General features: G+C 35.6%; 1 protein-coding gene across 5 annotated transcripts in view; it reads left to right on the top strand.

The window, feature by feature from the left end:
* Positions 1-16,995, top strand: part of METTL25 (methyltransferase like 25) — a gene marked incomplete at both ends in the record, with an annotated part of 112,204 nt that overhangs the window by 22,879 nt on the left and 72,330 nt on the right. For all 5 annotated transcript variants that reach the window (XR_014017039.1, XM_081248927.1, XM_081248926.1 and 2 more), the window contains 2 exons: positions 5,820-6,419; positions 8,945-9,092. Coding sequence is in view for 4 of the 5 variants with exons in the window: in XM_081248927.1 (XP_081105053.1) it covers positions 5,820-6,419; positions 8,945-9,092 (748 nt within the window). The remainder of the gene's footprint in view (positions 1-5,819; positions 6,420-8,944; positions 9,093-16,995) is intronic.

Genomic DNA, 16,995 nt, shown 5'->3' with positions numbered 1-16,995 from the left:
TGTCAGTGTTTTCTTCACCTCCCAAATAAATCACTTATACTTAAATCTTTGAGGGGTATTTATTATTGTGCTTTATAACTTTACATTTCAACTACATTTATTCTTTTATTTATATGAAATATTACGTAATAAATAACTTTAAATTAATAAAGTGGATTTATTTTATTTCTAAAGTGCAGAGAAAAAAATTTGAAATAGCATAATGTTTCATGTTAGACCTTCTCTAAGGGAACTTTTTTCATAGTGATGGAGATTGTTTCTAGTGAGTGAAAAAAACCTGTATTAAAGACTTACAGGGTCTTTCTCTTGAAATTACTTAATAGCAATATTTGATTCTCAAAATAGTTAAGTTTGAAATATATTACATGTATACTATTTTTCCTTTTAAAAAGCAGAGTTAATAAATGTAGGTTTCATGGGGATAGTTGGAAACCCAGATACTAAAATCTTAACTTTACTAGTGACCAAAAAGAACTAGAGAAGAAAAAAAAAACAATTTATTTTTGCCTCAACCACATTGCTCCCTACATTCAAAAACCTTTGCCTCTCTCATCCCCATTACCAAGCCTTCTTACTTCTTAATTTTTATTTCTAAAATATGTTCATTCATTCACACTTGCTTGCATGCGTTCATTTATTAAATATTTCTTTGGCTCCTACCATGTGTCAGGTGCCATTATAGATGCTGAGGATACAGTAGTAAACAAAACAAAACAAAACATATCTTTGCCTTTATGGCATTTATACTCTAATGAGGAGAGATAGATAATAAAATCATTATAAGTATATTTTATTGTATATGTTGATATACTTTAAGGAGAAAAAAAATAAAAAGGAAGTGGCTAATTCAGGGATGGGGGGATTAAAGCTTTTGATTAGGAAGAGAGGGGCAAGTAAGACCTCATTGTAAAGATAGCATTTGAGTTAAGACCTCCTTCAAGAGGTAAGAGAGTTATCTATTAGAATATCCGGATAAAAAATATTTTAGATGGAGGGAATAACACATTCAATGGCCCTAAAGCGGGAATATACTTGGTGTATTCTTTTTTTTAAAAATTTATTTATTTATTTATTTATGACTGCTTTGGGTCTTCGTTGCTGCGTGTGGGCTCTCTCTAGTTGCGGCAAGAGGGGGCTACTCTTGGTTGTGGTGCACGGTCTTCTCTTGTTGTGGAGCACGAGCTCTAGGCACGCGGGCTTAGTTGCTCCGTGGCATGTGGGATCTTCCCAGACCAGGGCTCGAACCCATGGCCCCTGCACTGACAGATGGATTCCTAACCACTGTGCCACCAGGGAAGCCCCACTTGTTGTATTCTTTTTTTTTTTTTTTTTTTTTTTTTTTTTTGCGGTAGGCGGGCCTCTCACTGTTGTGGCCTCTCCCCTTGCAGAGCACAGGCTCCGGACGCGCAGGCTCAGCAGCCATGGCTCACGGGCCTAGCCGCTCCGCGGCATGTGGGATCTTCCCAGACCGGGGCACAAACCCGTGTCCCCTGCATCGGCAGGCGGACTCTCAACCACTGCGCCACCAGGGAAGCCCCCACTTGTTGTATTCTTGAAAGAGCCAAGAAGCCAGATTAACTCCAGTGGTGAGAGCAAGGACCGAGTAGTAGGAGCTGAGGTTGGGGTGGCAGAAGCAGATCATGAAGTTGTAGAGTCTTAGAGGCCATTATGATGATTTGGGCTTTTATCCTGAATGAGATGGGAAGCCGTTGGAGCCACTGGATCACTCTGACTGCCGTGTTGAGGAGTGTTATGAAGCAAATATTGGGTTGGCCAAAAAGTTTGTTCGGGTTTTTGTAATGTTACAGAAAACCCCGAACGAACTTTTTGGCCACCCCAATATTTCCATTACCTTTGCACTCTTCGCCATAGTCTTTGTAAACATTCAAGCTGGTTCTTTTCAGAAATTAGCTCATGTGCGCATGAGCTTCCAGAGTTGAGGCAAAAAGCTTAGTAACAAAGGAGGTTAGTAGCAGGAGATAAGTTTAGGGAAGTGATGAGAGATTTTACTTAGAGGTGTGGTATGATCAGTCTTTGTTTTGCTCTCTTGAGAATAGACTCAAGGAGGGAAGGTGAGAGCAGGGAGATCATTGAGGAGGCCGTTGAAATAACCTAGACTTAGGGTGCAGTTGGTATGAAATACCCTTGGTAAGACTATGGATTTTTTCACAATTCAGGTGGAGGGTATGAGAGAAAGAAAGGAGTCTTGTTCTCCACCTGGAAGTATGGAGAGACTATTAACTATGATGGAGAAGATTATGGGAGGGGTAGGTTTTACAGAGACTATCAAGAACTTAGTTTTGAACATGTTAAATTTGAGATGCTTATAAGACATTTTCAAGTGGAAATGTTTAGGTACACTGTTGGATATGAGTATGAAGTTCATGGTAGAATTCCATACTGGAGTTGTAAATTTGAAAGTCATTAGCTTATACACTGTTGGATATGAGTATGAAGTTCATGGTAGAATTCCATACTGGAGTTGTAAATTTGAAAGTCATTAGCTTATAATAGTAGTTAGATCTCCAGGTCAGTCAACAAAATATAACTCTCCTATCTGAAGTATAGTACCATACTAATACTAATATTAAGAAATGTAATCACTATGTGTAGCAATATTTCTGTGAGAAAGTCTTCTAAGCAGAATTAGGAAACAAGGAAGATACCTCCCACCAGGTATTACACTGGAGACTCCTCTATCTTCAAACCTATAAGATGATCCAGGAAGGAAAAGACTGTTGTGAGTAAGGAGTAAGAGATCAGGATTGTGGAGGTTTTGCTACTCAGATAAGAGGGTTTGAAGGCAAAAATATGATGATTTATGTAACCTTTAATTGCAGAGTTTGCCATTCTCTTGCTAACGCTGTATATATTACTGAAAGGCCAATTTGGAGAGGGATAAAAATCAATTTGGGTCAGTAAGATATAAGTGAGCTGAAAGATTTTTCTAGGAAATTTTGCCTATTACTGAAAAGGGTTTCAGATATTATGTTGTGAAGATATGATTCTTAGATTTTCCCCAGCCATCTTGCAACCAGAGGAATTACAAATACGTTGGCCCAAAGACCATATGTGGTTGAGCCTCTGGTTGGTTCAACTACTCTACTGCCAGATTTCTTAAGTGAGGTGAGTTTTTCTCAGTGATGGAAATTTGATATTCTGTTACTTGCAGCCAAAATTTTCCTCATTCACAAGTGGAATCGTTATATGCAGATTTGGGAACAAACTCAATTACCTCTTGGTAAGAAAACGTCTGTATGGGGGGGAACAAATGTCCTGGTGCTTACAAGCAACCCATTGGTTGCTAGCATTAAGCTGCCATTGGCATCCGTGAATGTGTTTTTGTGGAAGGAAGGGAATGGAGAGCTTTGCTTTCTCTAGAGATTCAGATATGAGGAAATTGATTAATAGAATTTCTATTCTGTAGCCCTTGTATTCATGAGTATGTTATCTTCAGTTAGATTGTAGTTCCTTAGGATCAAGATATATAATGCTTCTGTATTTCCCATAATACCTAGCCTAGAGATTAACATTAAAAAGGGGGCATAGGGAATTATTTGTAAGCTAGACACTTATTTAGTGGACATCATTTATTGGAGTTTTACCTATGAATTGCAATTTTGCTTGAATTGAAATTTTTGAGGATTTCATTGATGATATGCATTATTTCAAATATAGGAAATTTTCCTTGAGTGGCTCATATTTATATCAGGATTTAATTGATTTTAGGAATTAAAGATTAGATATAATGAGATTAGATAATGATTTCCTATGATAATATTTCTGTAACTGTCCATTTATTTCTTATGAAATGACATGACAATACAGTAAACAATCTTGGTAATTTTATATGTCTTTTATCATTTTTAGTTTTATTGAGGTATAATTTATATATTCACCAATTCTAGGTGTACACTTTGATGCATTTGGTAATTGTGTGCAGTTGTTTAGCCACTGTAATAAAAAATATTTCTGTCACCATAAAAAGTTTCCTCATACCCTTTGCAAGATATTTCCTCCTCCATTCTCAAGGAATTACTGCTCTGCTTGACTTTTCTAGAACATCATATAAATGGAATCAAGTAGTGTGTAGATGTTTGTGTTTGACTATCCTTTAGTGCATAGTTTTTAGAGTCATCAATATTTTTATGTGCATTGACTCTTTGTTCCTCATTTTTGGGTGTAGTATGCTACAGTATGGATATACCACAATTTGTTTTTCAATTCATTGGTTGATGGATATTTGAGTTGTTACCAATTTTTTTGGCCTCTATGAATTTATTCACATACAAGACTTTGTGGACATGTTTGCATTTCTCTTGGGTAAATAGCCCAGAGTGGGATTTGTAGGTTGTATAGTATAAGTGTATGCTTTAACTCTATGGTAAACTGCTGATGTTTTCCAAAGTGACTGTACCATTTTACATTTGTGTGTATCTCATTATGATTTTAGTTTGCAATTCCCAAAAGAGTAGTGATATTGGGCATCTTTTTATAGTGGTCATCTGTATATCTTCTTCAGTGAAGTGTGTGTTCAAATGTTCTGCCCATTTTTTAATTGGTGGCTTGTCTTATTATTGAGTTGTTAGAGTTCTTTATATATTCTGGATACAAACCCTTAGTCAGATATATGTTTTGCAAATATTTCTTACCCTTTTTAACTATGTATTTTGAATAGCAAAGGTTTTAATTTTAATGAAGTCCATTTTTCAATTATTTCTTTATAGTTTATGCTTTTTATGTCCTACATAAGAAATCTTTTTCCCTCCCAATGTCACAAAGATATGCAGGAATTAAAGATATGCCTGCTTGGCATATGACATGCAAAAATCTTTTTTTTCCCATACAGACATCCAGTTATACCCACACCATTTGTTGAAAAGACTATCTTTTCCTTTGAATTACTTTAGTTGTTTTGTCAAAAACCAGTTGACTATATAACTGTGGGTCTATTTCTGGACTCTGTTTATTCCATGGATTTATATATCTATTTTTATACCAGCACTACACTGTTTTGATTACTGTAGTTTTATATTGATTCCTGAATCAGTGTAAATCCTCAAATTTTTTCTTTTCAAAATCGTTTTGGTTATTCTAGGTACTTTGCCTTCTCATATAAATTTTAATATCTGCTTATTAATTTCTTTTAAAAACCCTGCTGGGATCTTGATTAGGATTGCATTGAATCTATATGTCAGTGTGGCAGAATTTCCATCTTTATATTGAGTCTAACTATTTCATGAACATGGTATATCTTTATTTAGCTCTTTTAAATTTTTCCTATGCAATGTTTTATAGTTTTCAGTGTATAGGTCTTGCATAACCTTTGTTAAATTTAATCCTAGATTTCTATTTGTATGCTATTTTAATTCAATTGGTTTTAAATTTTATTTTCTAATTGTTCTTTACTACTGTAATGCATATGTTCTGATGGTTCATTATTCATTTCTAATGAGCTTGTATCTTGACACATTGCTAACTTGACTTACTAGTTCTTTTAACTTTTGTATGCATTCCTTAGAATTTTCTACAGATACAATCATGTCATCTATGAAGAAAGACAATTTTACTTTCGATATTTATGTCTTTTACATCTTTTCCTTGACTTATTATTATTACTGCTTAGAACTTCTCTTAAAATGTTGAATAAAAATGATGAGAGTTGTTGGTTTTTAATAGTAATCAAAAATTAAAATTAAAAAAAGCATAACAGGTTGTATAAATTATACATTCCTTTACTTGCTTTTTAAAAAAAGATCACGAATGCTTTCTGTTACCATCTGACTAAAATCCTTTTAATTCATTCTGGTTTTCTTTAGATAATTGACCTGGGTTCTGGAAAAGGCTACCTAAGCTCCTTTTTGTCCTTGAAGTATGGCTTAAAAGTTTATGGAATTGATTCCTCAAATACCAATACTCATGGAGCTGAGGAGAGAAACGGGAAACTGAAGAAACATTGGAAAGTCTATCGTAGGCGGTCAAAATTAGATGTCAATGGACTGGCATTACAAATGACAAAAGAAAGGAAAGCGCAAGATGAAGTTAAATTTAAAGCCGATATTGAGGGAGTATGTAACAGCACTACTGCAAATCAAGAAAAGATGTTGACCTCGGACTTTCTGCAAGATTTTTCAGGCTCTGTAATTTCTAACATCAGAAAACAAATGGAAAACCTACATGTTTATTCATATCGAGAAGAAAATTTGTGTTTTGAAAATGCCTTTTCTCTTAGGGACCTTTTGCCTATTAATGCCATAGAACCTACTTCTTCATCCCATATACCCAAGAGAAAAATGTCTGAAGCAAATAAAGAGAGAAGAAAAGTGACATCAAAGTCAAATGAATCCAATATATATTCACCTTTAACATCTTTTATCACTGCTGATTCAGAACTACATGATATTATTAAAGATCTGGAGGTAATTTTATTTTTTTAATTCCTTAATTTCATTTATATATAAAGGCTCTAAGACATAGAATTAAGTTTTAATGGTAGCTTACTTAACCTGCATATCTTATTTGATTACATTAATATAAAGGACCAAGAAAATAAAATTATATTCAGGCTTTCATGATTTCCACAGCTGTCAAAATCTGACAATCTGACAATTATGATTTTCCAGAAGGGAGTACCCTCCACTCATTTGTAAGCCTAAATTAAACAGAAGTGCTAATCCAAAAGCTAGACAGCTAAGTTCTCGTTATGCAATTTATGAGTTGTTAAAATTCCAATCCAAGAAAGCTCTTACATTTTATTTAAATTTGAAGTAAAGATGTACCTAGGGCAATATTATGTTTAATGTTAGCCTTGGTAACCAAATTTGCAATTTTCTTGAGCAAGACCAACTTCTGTGTATTCTTAAAAAATTTGAACGTTTTCTAAAGTACAAGTATGTCAAGTTGTGCAGAGATAATATATCTTAAAGGCAACATTGTATGTGAAAACAATATTGTAGAGGAGTTCTTAGAAATCATTTGGCCTAACTCATTGTTTTAAAAAAACAGGGTAGCCTTTGAAGTTATACTATTCTACTCTTGTTAAAGTTTTTGAAAATTCTTCCCTAAAGAATGAATAGACAAAAGATACCAGAATTCTTTATAAATTCAAATCCTCGTTTGGTAGCTAACCAATGTTTTGTTGCTCTATCATTTTAGAATGGGGAATTTTTCTTTTTCCCAGGTATTTCAGGATTTCACTAATTATGGGAAACTGGTTAATCCTCATTAACTGTTTTTCCTATATATGAAATCAGTAATTAAGTTATAGCTTAACCTTCTGTTAGGGTTAAACGGCCCCAATTACTTTATCCTGACTTAAAAATGTATATATTTTTAGTGCTTATTATCATATATTTATGTTTTTAAAAGTCTTCTGGAAAATATATGATCAAAACTATATGCAGACTTTTATAAGAATTTGACTTATAAAAGATATGCTGGAAGATTATTTCTTGGGTCCTTAGTTAAGTAGCAATTTAGTAACCAGAATTAACCAATACCTCCCATCTCCTCTCCTCCCCACCCTACAACACACACATACAATACTTAAATATTTTACTGTTAGGATAATATGCTGATTGCGTATTTTTGTTTGCCACCTGCTGGTATTTTTAACTAACCTTGTGTAATTAATACACTGAAAAATGAGATTAAATATTTTGGTGTTATATTTAGGGAGAACTAGCCTAAAAGAGATTTATGTCTCTGTTATCTACCCTTAATTAGCAATAAGCCCTTTCTCTCTGAATTCCTTTTTTATTTATAACATTATAATGTCTAAATAAAACCTACCCAAACTATGTAATCATTGAGAAAAGCAAAATAGTTGCACAACACTCCAGAAATTGTGCTTTGAAGAGAATGTTGGTTGAAGCAACAGAATGTTCTATCAGGTTGAAGCAACTTACAGGTACAGTTATTTTCTTTAGAAAGGTAACACGTCAGCCCTGTCTATGTCTACATTATATGGGCTAAAATCACATTTTTGGTAAAATAACTTAAGTGAAAAAATTGTATTTGTTCTGAAGATAGTTATAAAAATATACTTGATTACAACTTAATGTCTATTATTTTGAATTTATAACATGATGATGATGATATAAGAATAGAAGACATTTACTGAATTTTATTGGATGCCAGAGATTGTACTAAGTCATTTACCAGTATTAACTTATTAAAGTCTTGCAATAACCCATTGAGCTGAGATACTATTATTAGCCTCATTTTACAGAAGAGGAAGCTAAGGAACTGAAGAGTTAAAACAAACAAATGGTATATTGATCAAGATTCTGTGAGTGCATGCCTATGCACCCATTCTGTATGTGTATACATCTAAATTACGCTTTGGGTAATTAGGAGAACATTTCATAGAATTTTTACATAAAATTCATGTTATAAAATTTAGAACAAAAACTTTATATTGAATTTAATCTTGTCATATTTGATGCAGTGAATGAACTAAGTAAACTTTTGGTGTTGGAGTAAAAATGCCGATTTAGCAACACTTAATTTTTTTTATGACAATGTTTTATAAGTTTTGATGGGTATGGGTGAAGAAGTGAATTTTTAAAATTGACTAGTAAGGTATTAATGTGTCTCAAATCATAAGTTTGTCCTAGTAATGCAGGCTACGTTGTATTGATCCAGCGTTAATTTGAGTAGTCGTTAAGCAAATATTAGTTGTAAAAGAAACCAGAGAAAATTCAAATGAGTAAGTAACCAAAAACACTAGAAAATCAACTGAAAGTTATGTCAGTTTTGGTAAAAGATCAGTCATTTTGCCTTTAAAGGCAATAGTTATTTGTTATGAAAATAAAAGACGTACAATACTTTCTAGGTAAAATTTCATCATTTTAAAAAGCTCTACATCTTTTAATAAACATTTAAATGTTTCTTAACCCTCCTTTTAATTTCCAAAATTTATTTTTTCTTCTCATTTTTTAAGGATTGTTTGATGGTAGGTCTGCATACTTGTGGTGATCTTGCTCCAAATACTCTGCGAATATTTACTTCCAAGTCTGAAATCAAGGGAGTTTGCAGTGTGGGTTGTTGCTACCACCTCTTATCTGAAGAGTTTGAAAACCCACATAAAGGTACAAGTTCTTCATATCCCGTAATTTTATTTATTTGAGCATAATGGCTGCTTTGTATCTCTCCTTTTTTTGTTGTTGACATTATTGTCACTTTGAATTAACATTTGAGATAATATCTGATATTCTTGCAATTTTAGAAATGTTACATCAAATGAAATTTGATGAACTATCACTTGCATTGTATTTTATTATAGATTTTTTAGTCATAGTGTGGTCTTAATGAATGCCGAAAACTGCAAATATGTGAAATTTTTGTGTGGTGTATTTTTAGAGAACTTTTGTTTAAAAATATTTGTAAGATATACATTTACTATGGTAGTAAAGCTAAGTTATTTTGTCATAAATATAGAACGGGCAAGGTTTGTTTTCATTTCCAAAGCCTTCTCAATTTTGTAACGAATATTGATATCTGTCCCCTCAAAAAGTTTCTTACTGTAGTTTGAAGGGTCAAAATACTATGATTTTTAAAAGCTGGAAAACTGTGCAATTGTATGAAAATAATAGTATTCAAACTGTGCTCCCTGGGCTGAGAAGGTGCCTGAGGAGCAAAGTACAGAGTACGTTGACAGGACTGAAAGCACCTACAACCCTTCATCCAGAGCAGCTCCTGAAGTTCCTCTTTGATCCATTTTATATGTTATATCTCTTATTAGACACATGGTTTCAAAACCACTGGTTCAGGTTAGATGGTTATCTATTAATATTAGCAGTTCTCTTTTCTATTAGTTTAGTGAAGTGTTTATCAACATCCAGTGTCCCTTGCTAAGAATGTTTAGGTCAGGAAGTTGTGTGAATATAGATGGTATTGCTTGCTCTTTTTCTCAATTTTAAAACCCAGATGACTGTAAAAATTTGATTATTTGTCATTTAGTCATTTCCAACAGGTAAAAATGATGTTTGTATGATTCTACTGAAAATTGCCTGGGTGAAACAGGTCATCCTTGAAACTGGCACAGGTTTTTGGGGAAAAGAGTTAATTGAATTTTTTATGTCAAGGTTCTAAAAAGTATCTTTTAGGAAACGTACACAGAAGTAAAATTGCCAATATATAGAGATACACAGAGTGAGAGAAAGAAAGCAAATTGGCAAAAAGTTAACAATAGTTTAATTTAAATGAAGAATATATGTTTGTCATGCCATTATTTCCAACTTTTCTCCGAGTAAAAAAATTTTCAAGGGGCTTCTCTGGTGGCGCAGTGGTTGGGAGTCCGCCTGCTGATGCAGGGGACATGGGTTCGTGCCCCGGTCCGGGAAGATCCCGCATGCCGTGGAGCGGCTGGGCCCGTGAGCCATGGCTGCTGAGCCTGCACATCCGGAGCCTGTGCTCTGCAATGGAAGAGGCCACAACAGTGAGAGGCCCGTGTACTGAAAAAAAATTCAAGATAAAAATTGGGGGGAAAAGTAAACCTAAAAAATTATTTATTCTAAAGTATATACCCAAATATTTACATTACTTTTTAGCCCTTTTTGTGCATCTTTCCTAAAAGAAATGAAAAAAAAAAAACAACCTTTAATACAATCACAGTTGTACAGCTTGTAAAATATTAAATGCAAATTGTTTTCCTGGATCAGCAATCATAAAATTTGGGGTAGGGAAGGTTTTGTTCTTAGTTCAAGAGTTTCTTGTTCTATAGGTACAATGAAATGGATTTTTTTAATAACTGGCTTAGTTCAGGGTAGGTGTAGCCACTTGGTGTGTCTTTCAGTTCAGAGATACCGTCTTACAGTGTAAGATCTTTAATTTCAGTTGCCCGCTTCCTTCTTTCACTTTATCATCATGCCCCCCCAAATGCCTTCCCCTTCCAAAGGGCCTCCCTCTCCTCTTTAGGTGATACGTCTTAAGACTGCCATCTCTGGTCGGGCTGGACCCTTGCAGCCATTGCTCAGTATCAGGTCTCAGACCTAATCTCTGTACTTTACACCATGAGAGGGATCCTCTCTTTTGGCAGCGCGCTCTGTTCTCTGTCACACACATTTTTCTACATCTGACTCTCCTTCTGGAGTGATCCCCAGAGCTGGTTCTGCTGGCTTGAGATGTTTATTTCTTCACTTACATTTAAATCAAAATACGTAGTGTACATGTGGCTTATGAGTAATTTTATCTATTCTCTGTCTGGTTTTTGTTGAGTATGTAAAGAAATTCAGATTTAAGTAGCTATCGTTATTTTATGACAACCAGGAAATGTCATTGGTACATTTTTCATCTGATGTCTGGTTCTTCAGTTCTGTTCTTTAAGGGGGTTGGCAGAAGCTACTTGCCAGGGTAGGAAAAAAATTGAGAGTGACCAGTTGCTCCTGTGCCTGTCCATTTTATGTCAGTCTTTAGGTACCTTTTTTTTTTCCCTAGTCAAATAGTTGTTTAATATTCTTTTTTTTTTTTTTTGCCGTACGCGGGCCTCTTACCGTTGTGGCCTCTCCCGTTGCGGAGCACAGGCTCCGGACACACAGGCTCCGCGGCCATGGCTCACGGGCCCAGCCGCTCCGCGGCATGTGGGATCTTCCCAGACCGGGGCACGAACCCACGTCCCCTGCATCAGCAGGCGGACTCTCAATCACTGCGCCACCAGGGAAGCCCTAATATTCTTAATTATACTTATTTATAATGTGTTTTAATAAAGTGTAAACAAACATAAGGGAAGATATATAGTTTTAGAGCTAAATAAAAAGATTAGAGGGAGACCTTTGGGTTATGAGACCACTTTCGTTACCTTTTCTAACACACTATTGCATTAAATTGTTTAGAAGTATTTATTGACCAGGTATTCAGACTGAAATGAGAAATACCTTTGAATAAGGCATGTTCAATAGAGAGGCCTTTGCACAATCTGAAGGAAGAAGAAAGATTAGTGCATCCACACCTTCAGCCTCTCCCACTTTGTTTCTGCCATGGAAAGATTTGATAGATTTATGAGTTGAGTGTAGACACTAGTTTTTATTCACTTTTGTATCTTCAGAACTAAGCACATTGCCTCAAACATGGTTCATGTTGATCGATGTTTGTACAATGTGTGTTGAATAGATAATTGAGTGGCAGTTGCCTTGTTCACTGCATCGATAGGATGACTTTGGGCCCAGGACTCAGGCAAGAAAAAGTGTCGGAAAGGTTTGTTAATGACAGTGACTGGCAGGTACAAACTCCCATTTTCCCTTCTTACAGGCAGAGTTAATTCATGGAAAGGCCTTCCTGTCAAAAATATCTTAACCATTGAGAATCATTGAGATTATCAAGTAAACAATACTAAACTTAAGTGGTTAAAGCTAATAGTAATACCTTAATGTTATTTGATTTCCTCATAAATACCTGAAAAGAACAGAGGGTTGGGAGGCTTGCTTGTCCGAAAAGCAAAGAATAAGCAGGAAGAAACAGGACTGAGTGATATGATGAATTAGGTGAAGATGTATGCAGTGTGAGTACCTTCAAATACTTTGGAAGGAAAGAGTTGGAAAGCCAAGAGGTAAGAGAAAAATAGTGACAGGAATAAAAGCAACCTTGGTTCACGCTACAGTTTTGTCTAGCTTTGGGCTGCCGCATTTTCTCATCGCAAAAACCAGATGGCAAAAGTCACGCCCTTCTCTCTTTCCCACACCCCATTTTCATTTTTCTTGCCTTATCTTGGCTATAGTAAAAGGAGAGAAGATATGAACCATCTCCTACAATTTTTATAACAGTGTTTCTCAACTCTGGCTGCCCAGTTGGATCGTATATGACAGTTTCGGTGTCTAGATGCCTGGAACCCACTTCTGACCTTCTAATGTATAATCTCTAAGGATGGGATTTGAATATAAGTATTTTTAAGAAGCACTATAGGTAATTCTGATGAACAACATCGTTGAAAACAAGTGTTTGTTATGGTTCCTAAGAAGACAGATTTTTAGAAGAGGTTCTGTAGAAATATATTCAAGGTTATTTGTAGTTCTTTTAACCTCTCCCATGCAGAGACTTAGGTGGACTCTGCTCATGTGCTCGTTTGCATATCCAAACCAAAGGCTGAAATGAACCCAGAAGGGTCCAGAAGGGTATATCAGAGTCTAGAGTGCAGAGTAATTAACCGCCCCCACAAAAGTCCTTGAAACATAGAGCTCAGAGTGAAAACCCGGGAAACCAAACATAGAGGGCAGAAATGCACAATAAAGTTAAAGTTTAGAAACTAGACAAAATCAAGGAGAAAAATGTAGAACAAGAAAAGAATGTCCAAGATAATTATTATGAGCACCACTAGAATTTTGATAGCTTAACTTTACTGATGAGCAGTGATGTCTGTGTGTGTGAAGGCAGACAACAGCAAACAGTTTGTTCTTGTCTATTTAGCAGTGACTGTTTGCAAAGATGGAATATGGATGTGGTCTTATTTCTATATACAGCATATGCTATGTAGTCCTAGTATTCCTTGCTAAAATAGAAATCCACCACTGTACAGTTTGATCATTATATTAAAATAACTAACTTATAGGACAAGGTGTTCGCATGGACAAGGTTAGAGTATTTCCTGTCATATGTCTAGGACTAGGTTCCATGGAGTTATATTTCTGAATAATCAAGTATGTCATGTGTCTCTCCCTTCATATCTTACACACCTGCCTCTAACCCTCAGTTTGTTTGCACAGCTGTTTTTAAGTTTGGATTGGGGCAGTGTTGCCCTTTGGGATGTAAATTTGAGTTATTAATAGTCCAACATAGTACAGTAGAAAAGTCTGGTATGTACACTGCAACTTTTTATGATGATGTGTACTATGTAAACAATACGTGTTTTACATGAGTATGTTTACCCAGTATGCCGTGGTAGACCATAGAGGTGGTCTGTGATGAATGTTAATTTTCAAAAATACCTCAAAACTCTCTGAGCAATTATGAATACCAAAGTTCTACCATATGTTTTAAAAACTGCTTTAAATATTTATACATTATAAGCCAGTAGTTCCTAGGAGAACACGAAATACCAGAAACAGTATTATTTATTGCAGTGCTTTATAGAATATATATGTTTTCCCAAGCTTGACTTGTTTCAGTGTTTTGTCTTAATACTGATTATCATTATCATAATTAATTTGAAATATTGATATTATTTCTTCCCCCTGAAGTTGGAGAGAGAACTTCTTTTGGTTGTTTTTCCCATAAAGGTAGAAGCATGCTGAGGAAACACTACTGGTTACCTATCCAGATCCACATCTCTCTTCTTCCTTGCTAACTGAACTATGATTTTGTTCAAGCATCAGTTATTAGGACAATTGAGCCCTGCTATAGCCTCAGAAACACGTGACTCTCAATCTGAATTAGTTATGGTAATTGCATTTATTTAGGAAAGGATATGAGACACGGTTCTTATCAATGAAGAGAATATCTACTAGAGAGTTTCCTAGGAAATTTTTTTTTTTCTGTTAAAAGTGAACACAAGACAGAAGCAGCACTTTTTTTCTGCCTCTGGACTTTATCATCTGTATGTGTTTTTTCAGCCTAACGTATCAACCTGCTATGTATTCTGTCAGAAATTGATGTTAGTGCTGTAACTGAGTCATTCAGGCCCAGTGCGAAGCATGAATGGTAATTTTCTTTTCCTGTATGTTTACATGATCATATCTGAGGCCTAGGAGTGTCGCACGAGTAGAGAAAGAGCTGGGGTCCTAGAAAGTCAGATCAGGTGGTTTCATAGAGCTTATTGAGTGGCCTTAATAGGAGCTCCTTCTAGAAGCAGCCCTTGTCTGGGCAGAGACTTGTGCTTGGTCTCTCCCTACCTCTTCCCAGCCCAGTGTCAGGGAGTCTGCTAATGTCATTAGTGCCTCCAAATACTGCAGATCTGCAGAGTCAAATATAAGTGGTGTAACCCTTGAAAGCCTGTGACCTACCTTCATGTTTACCCCGGCCTTAATGTTCTACCGGGGAATTAAGGTGATCCTCCCTAGAGCCCTCCATCTCCTTTTGTTTTTTTTAACCAAAGGAGGGCTGTAGATCATCTTGTAGTGGCATCTTTCAATCTGGTCCTGCCATTTCTGTATCAAATAGAAACTTGTTAAGGGGATATGATATAAAGTGTTTCTCAATATGTCACCACTAGGAGTTTTAAGGGAGGAGGCTAGATCCTTATATAGTCATCTTCAGTGTCTTTTAGAATTAACAATTGGTTTCACTGCTTTAAATTTAGAGGTATTTCACCTGGAAAGGTGTCTGGATGTTGAAGGACAATACTTGGAGCATGTTATTTGAAATTGTAACATACTGTTTAAAAATAAGTGTATCTTATATTTTGAGATCTTTTGGATATTCAGTATATGCTGTTAAAAACTCCTAAGATAGTATTAGCTAGTTAATATCAGCATTACACCATGTATTGTAGCTACAGAAAGATATGACTAATTTCTTAGTCAAGTAAATAGCAGTGAATTAATCTCATCATTGCAGCAGTGCACACAATTGCTGTCTTTTCAGTAAAGATTTAACAGTATTTTCTATCGCATATAATATGTATTTTATTAAACAAATCTGTTTGTGTGCTTTCACCTTTTAATGCTAGAAGTTTGGAGGATGTAGAAGAATAAAGTGTGGTTTCTTTTTTCAAAAGAGCATGTGCTTTACTTCCATTTCCAGCCATGTATGATTTTTCTGAGGAACTCTCCTGCTATAGTTCAGCTAGACCCTGCCTAAATTAGAACATGTATTTTTTTAAGCATTGCTGACTCTACAAAAATAAGAGAAATCTCCATGGATCAAGAAAAATCAAAACCAAAAAATTAAAAGGAGAGAAAGGGAAGAGAGACGAAGAGGAGTTGAAACTAGAGCAGGGAACTGTGAGCCATAAGATAGCAGATGGTATTGTCTTGAGGCAAATGCTGGTCCCACTGGGATCTAGAGACTAACGTTGGGCCCTCCTACATGGTGGGGGAGCTGGACCTGAAAAGCTCATACTAAGCCATGACCTTGAATGAGACAAGGCAGTCTTCCGTCAGTCCCATGCCGAAGCAAATTCAAATCTTTGTGGGGGAATACTTCCCAAATTCTGGCCTTTGGAATTTCTACTGATTAAAATCTACCAACTGTAAGCTCAGAACTTAAAAAAAAAAAAGGTAAATCACCAAATCTGACTGGCTAGGTATCCTGCCTGCCCCTCACCCCATTCAACTAAAAATACTGAAGGTAATTAAATTTCATTTCTTAAAAGCATTGAAATACTGGAAAGATACATAGTATTTATCAGGTCAATATACAGGAGAAGGTAGGAGTCCACAAAGATGATGGAAATGCTGAAGCTACTAAGGGTATTTGTATACCATGGCAAACTTGAGCTTTGGTTTCAGAGCCCTGCAAGGAGTGGGTTACAGATGATAAAACTTGCACTTAGGCAAACACAGAGAGGAGTCCAAAAGGACAGACTCTCGTAAGTTGAGACCACAAGGATAAGGACTAAAGTTAGAGCAGCTGTAGTAGAAATAGAGTAGATTGAACCATTTCAGTTTATGTAGAGGAGTAGAGATAAAGGAGAAGGATTGTCAAGGACTATTATCTGATTTCGGTTCCAAGCCACTGGGTAGGTGATGGTACAGCTTACATGATGGGAAAAGCTAAGGAAGGACCAAGTTTCAGGGCAAAGTTTTGAACATGCTTAATAATTTGAGATTGCTTTATATACGAGTGATCCTACTTTGGGGAAGTTTTATAAATACAGACATCTAAATACATGGCAATGGAACTGTTGTAGCATAATCACATAGGATTTATTTTTCTCTTATTTTCTAGAAAATCTGTAAGGTAGTAGCTGACATTGGTTCATATGGTTCAAGGGTGTGAGGGCCAAGGTCTCTGCAGTTTTATTGGCCTTTCACTATGGTTACATAATGGCTGCTGCTGCTCCAGCCATTGTAGTTCAAATGGAAAGAAATATGAAGGTGGAAGAACTTTTCCCATGTGAGACAG

This window comes from Mesoplodon bidens (assembly GCF_964165515.1).
Source record: "Mesoplodon bidens genome assembly, chromosome: 11".
Taxonomy (NCBI): domain Eukaryota; kingdom Metazoa; phylum Chordata; class Mammalia; order Artiodactyla; family Ziphiidae; genus Mesoplodon; species Mesoplodon bidens.
This window is presented reverse-complemented; position numbering and strand designations above follow the sequence as displayed.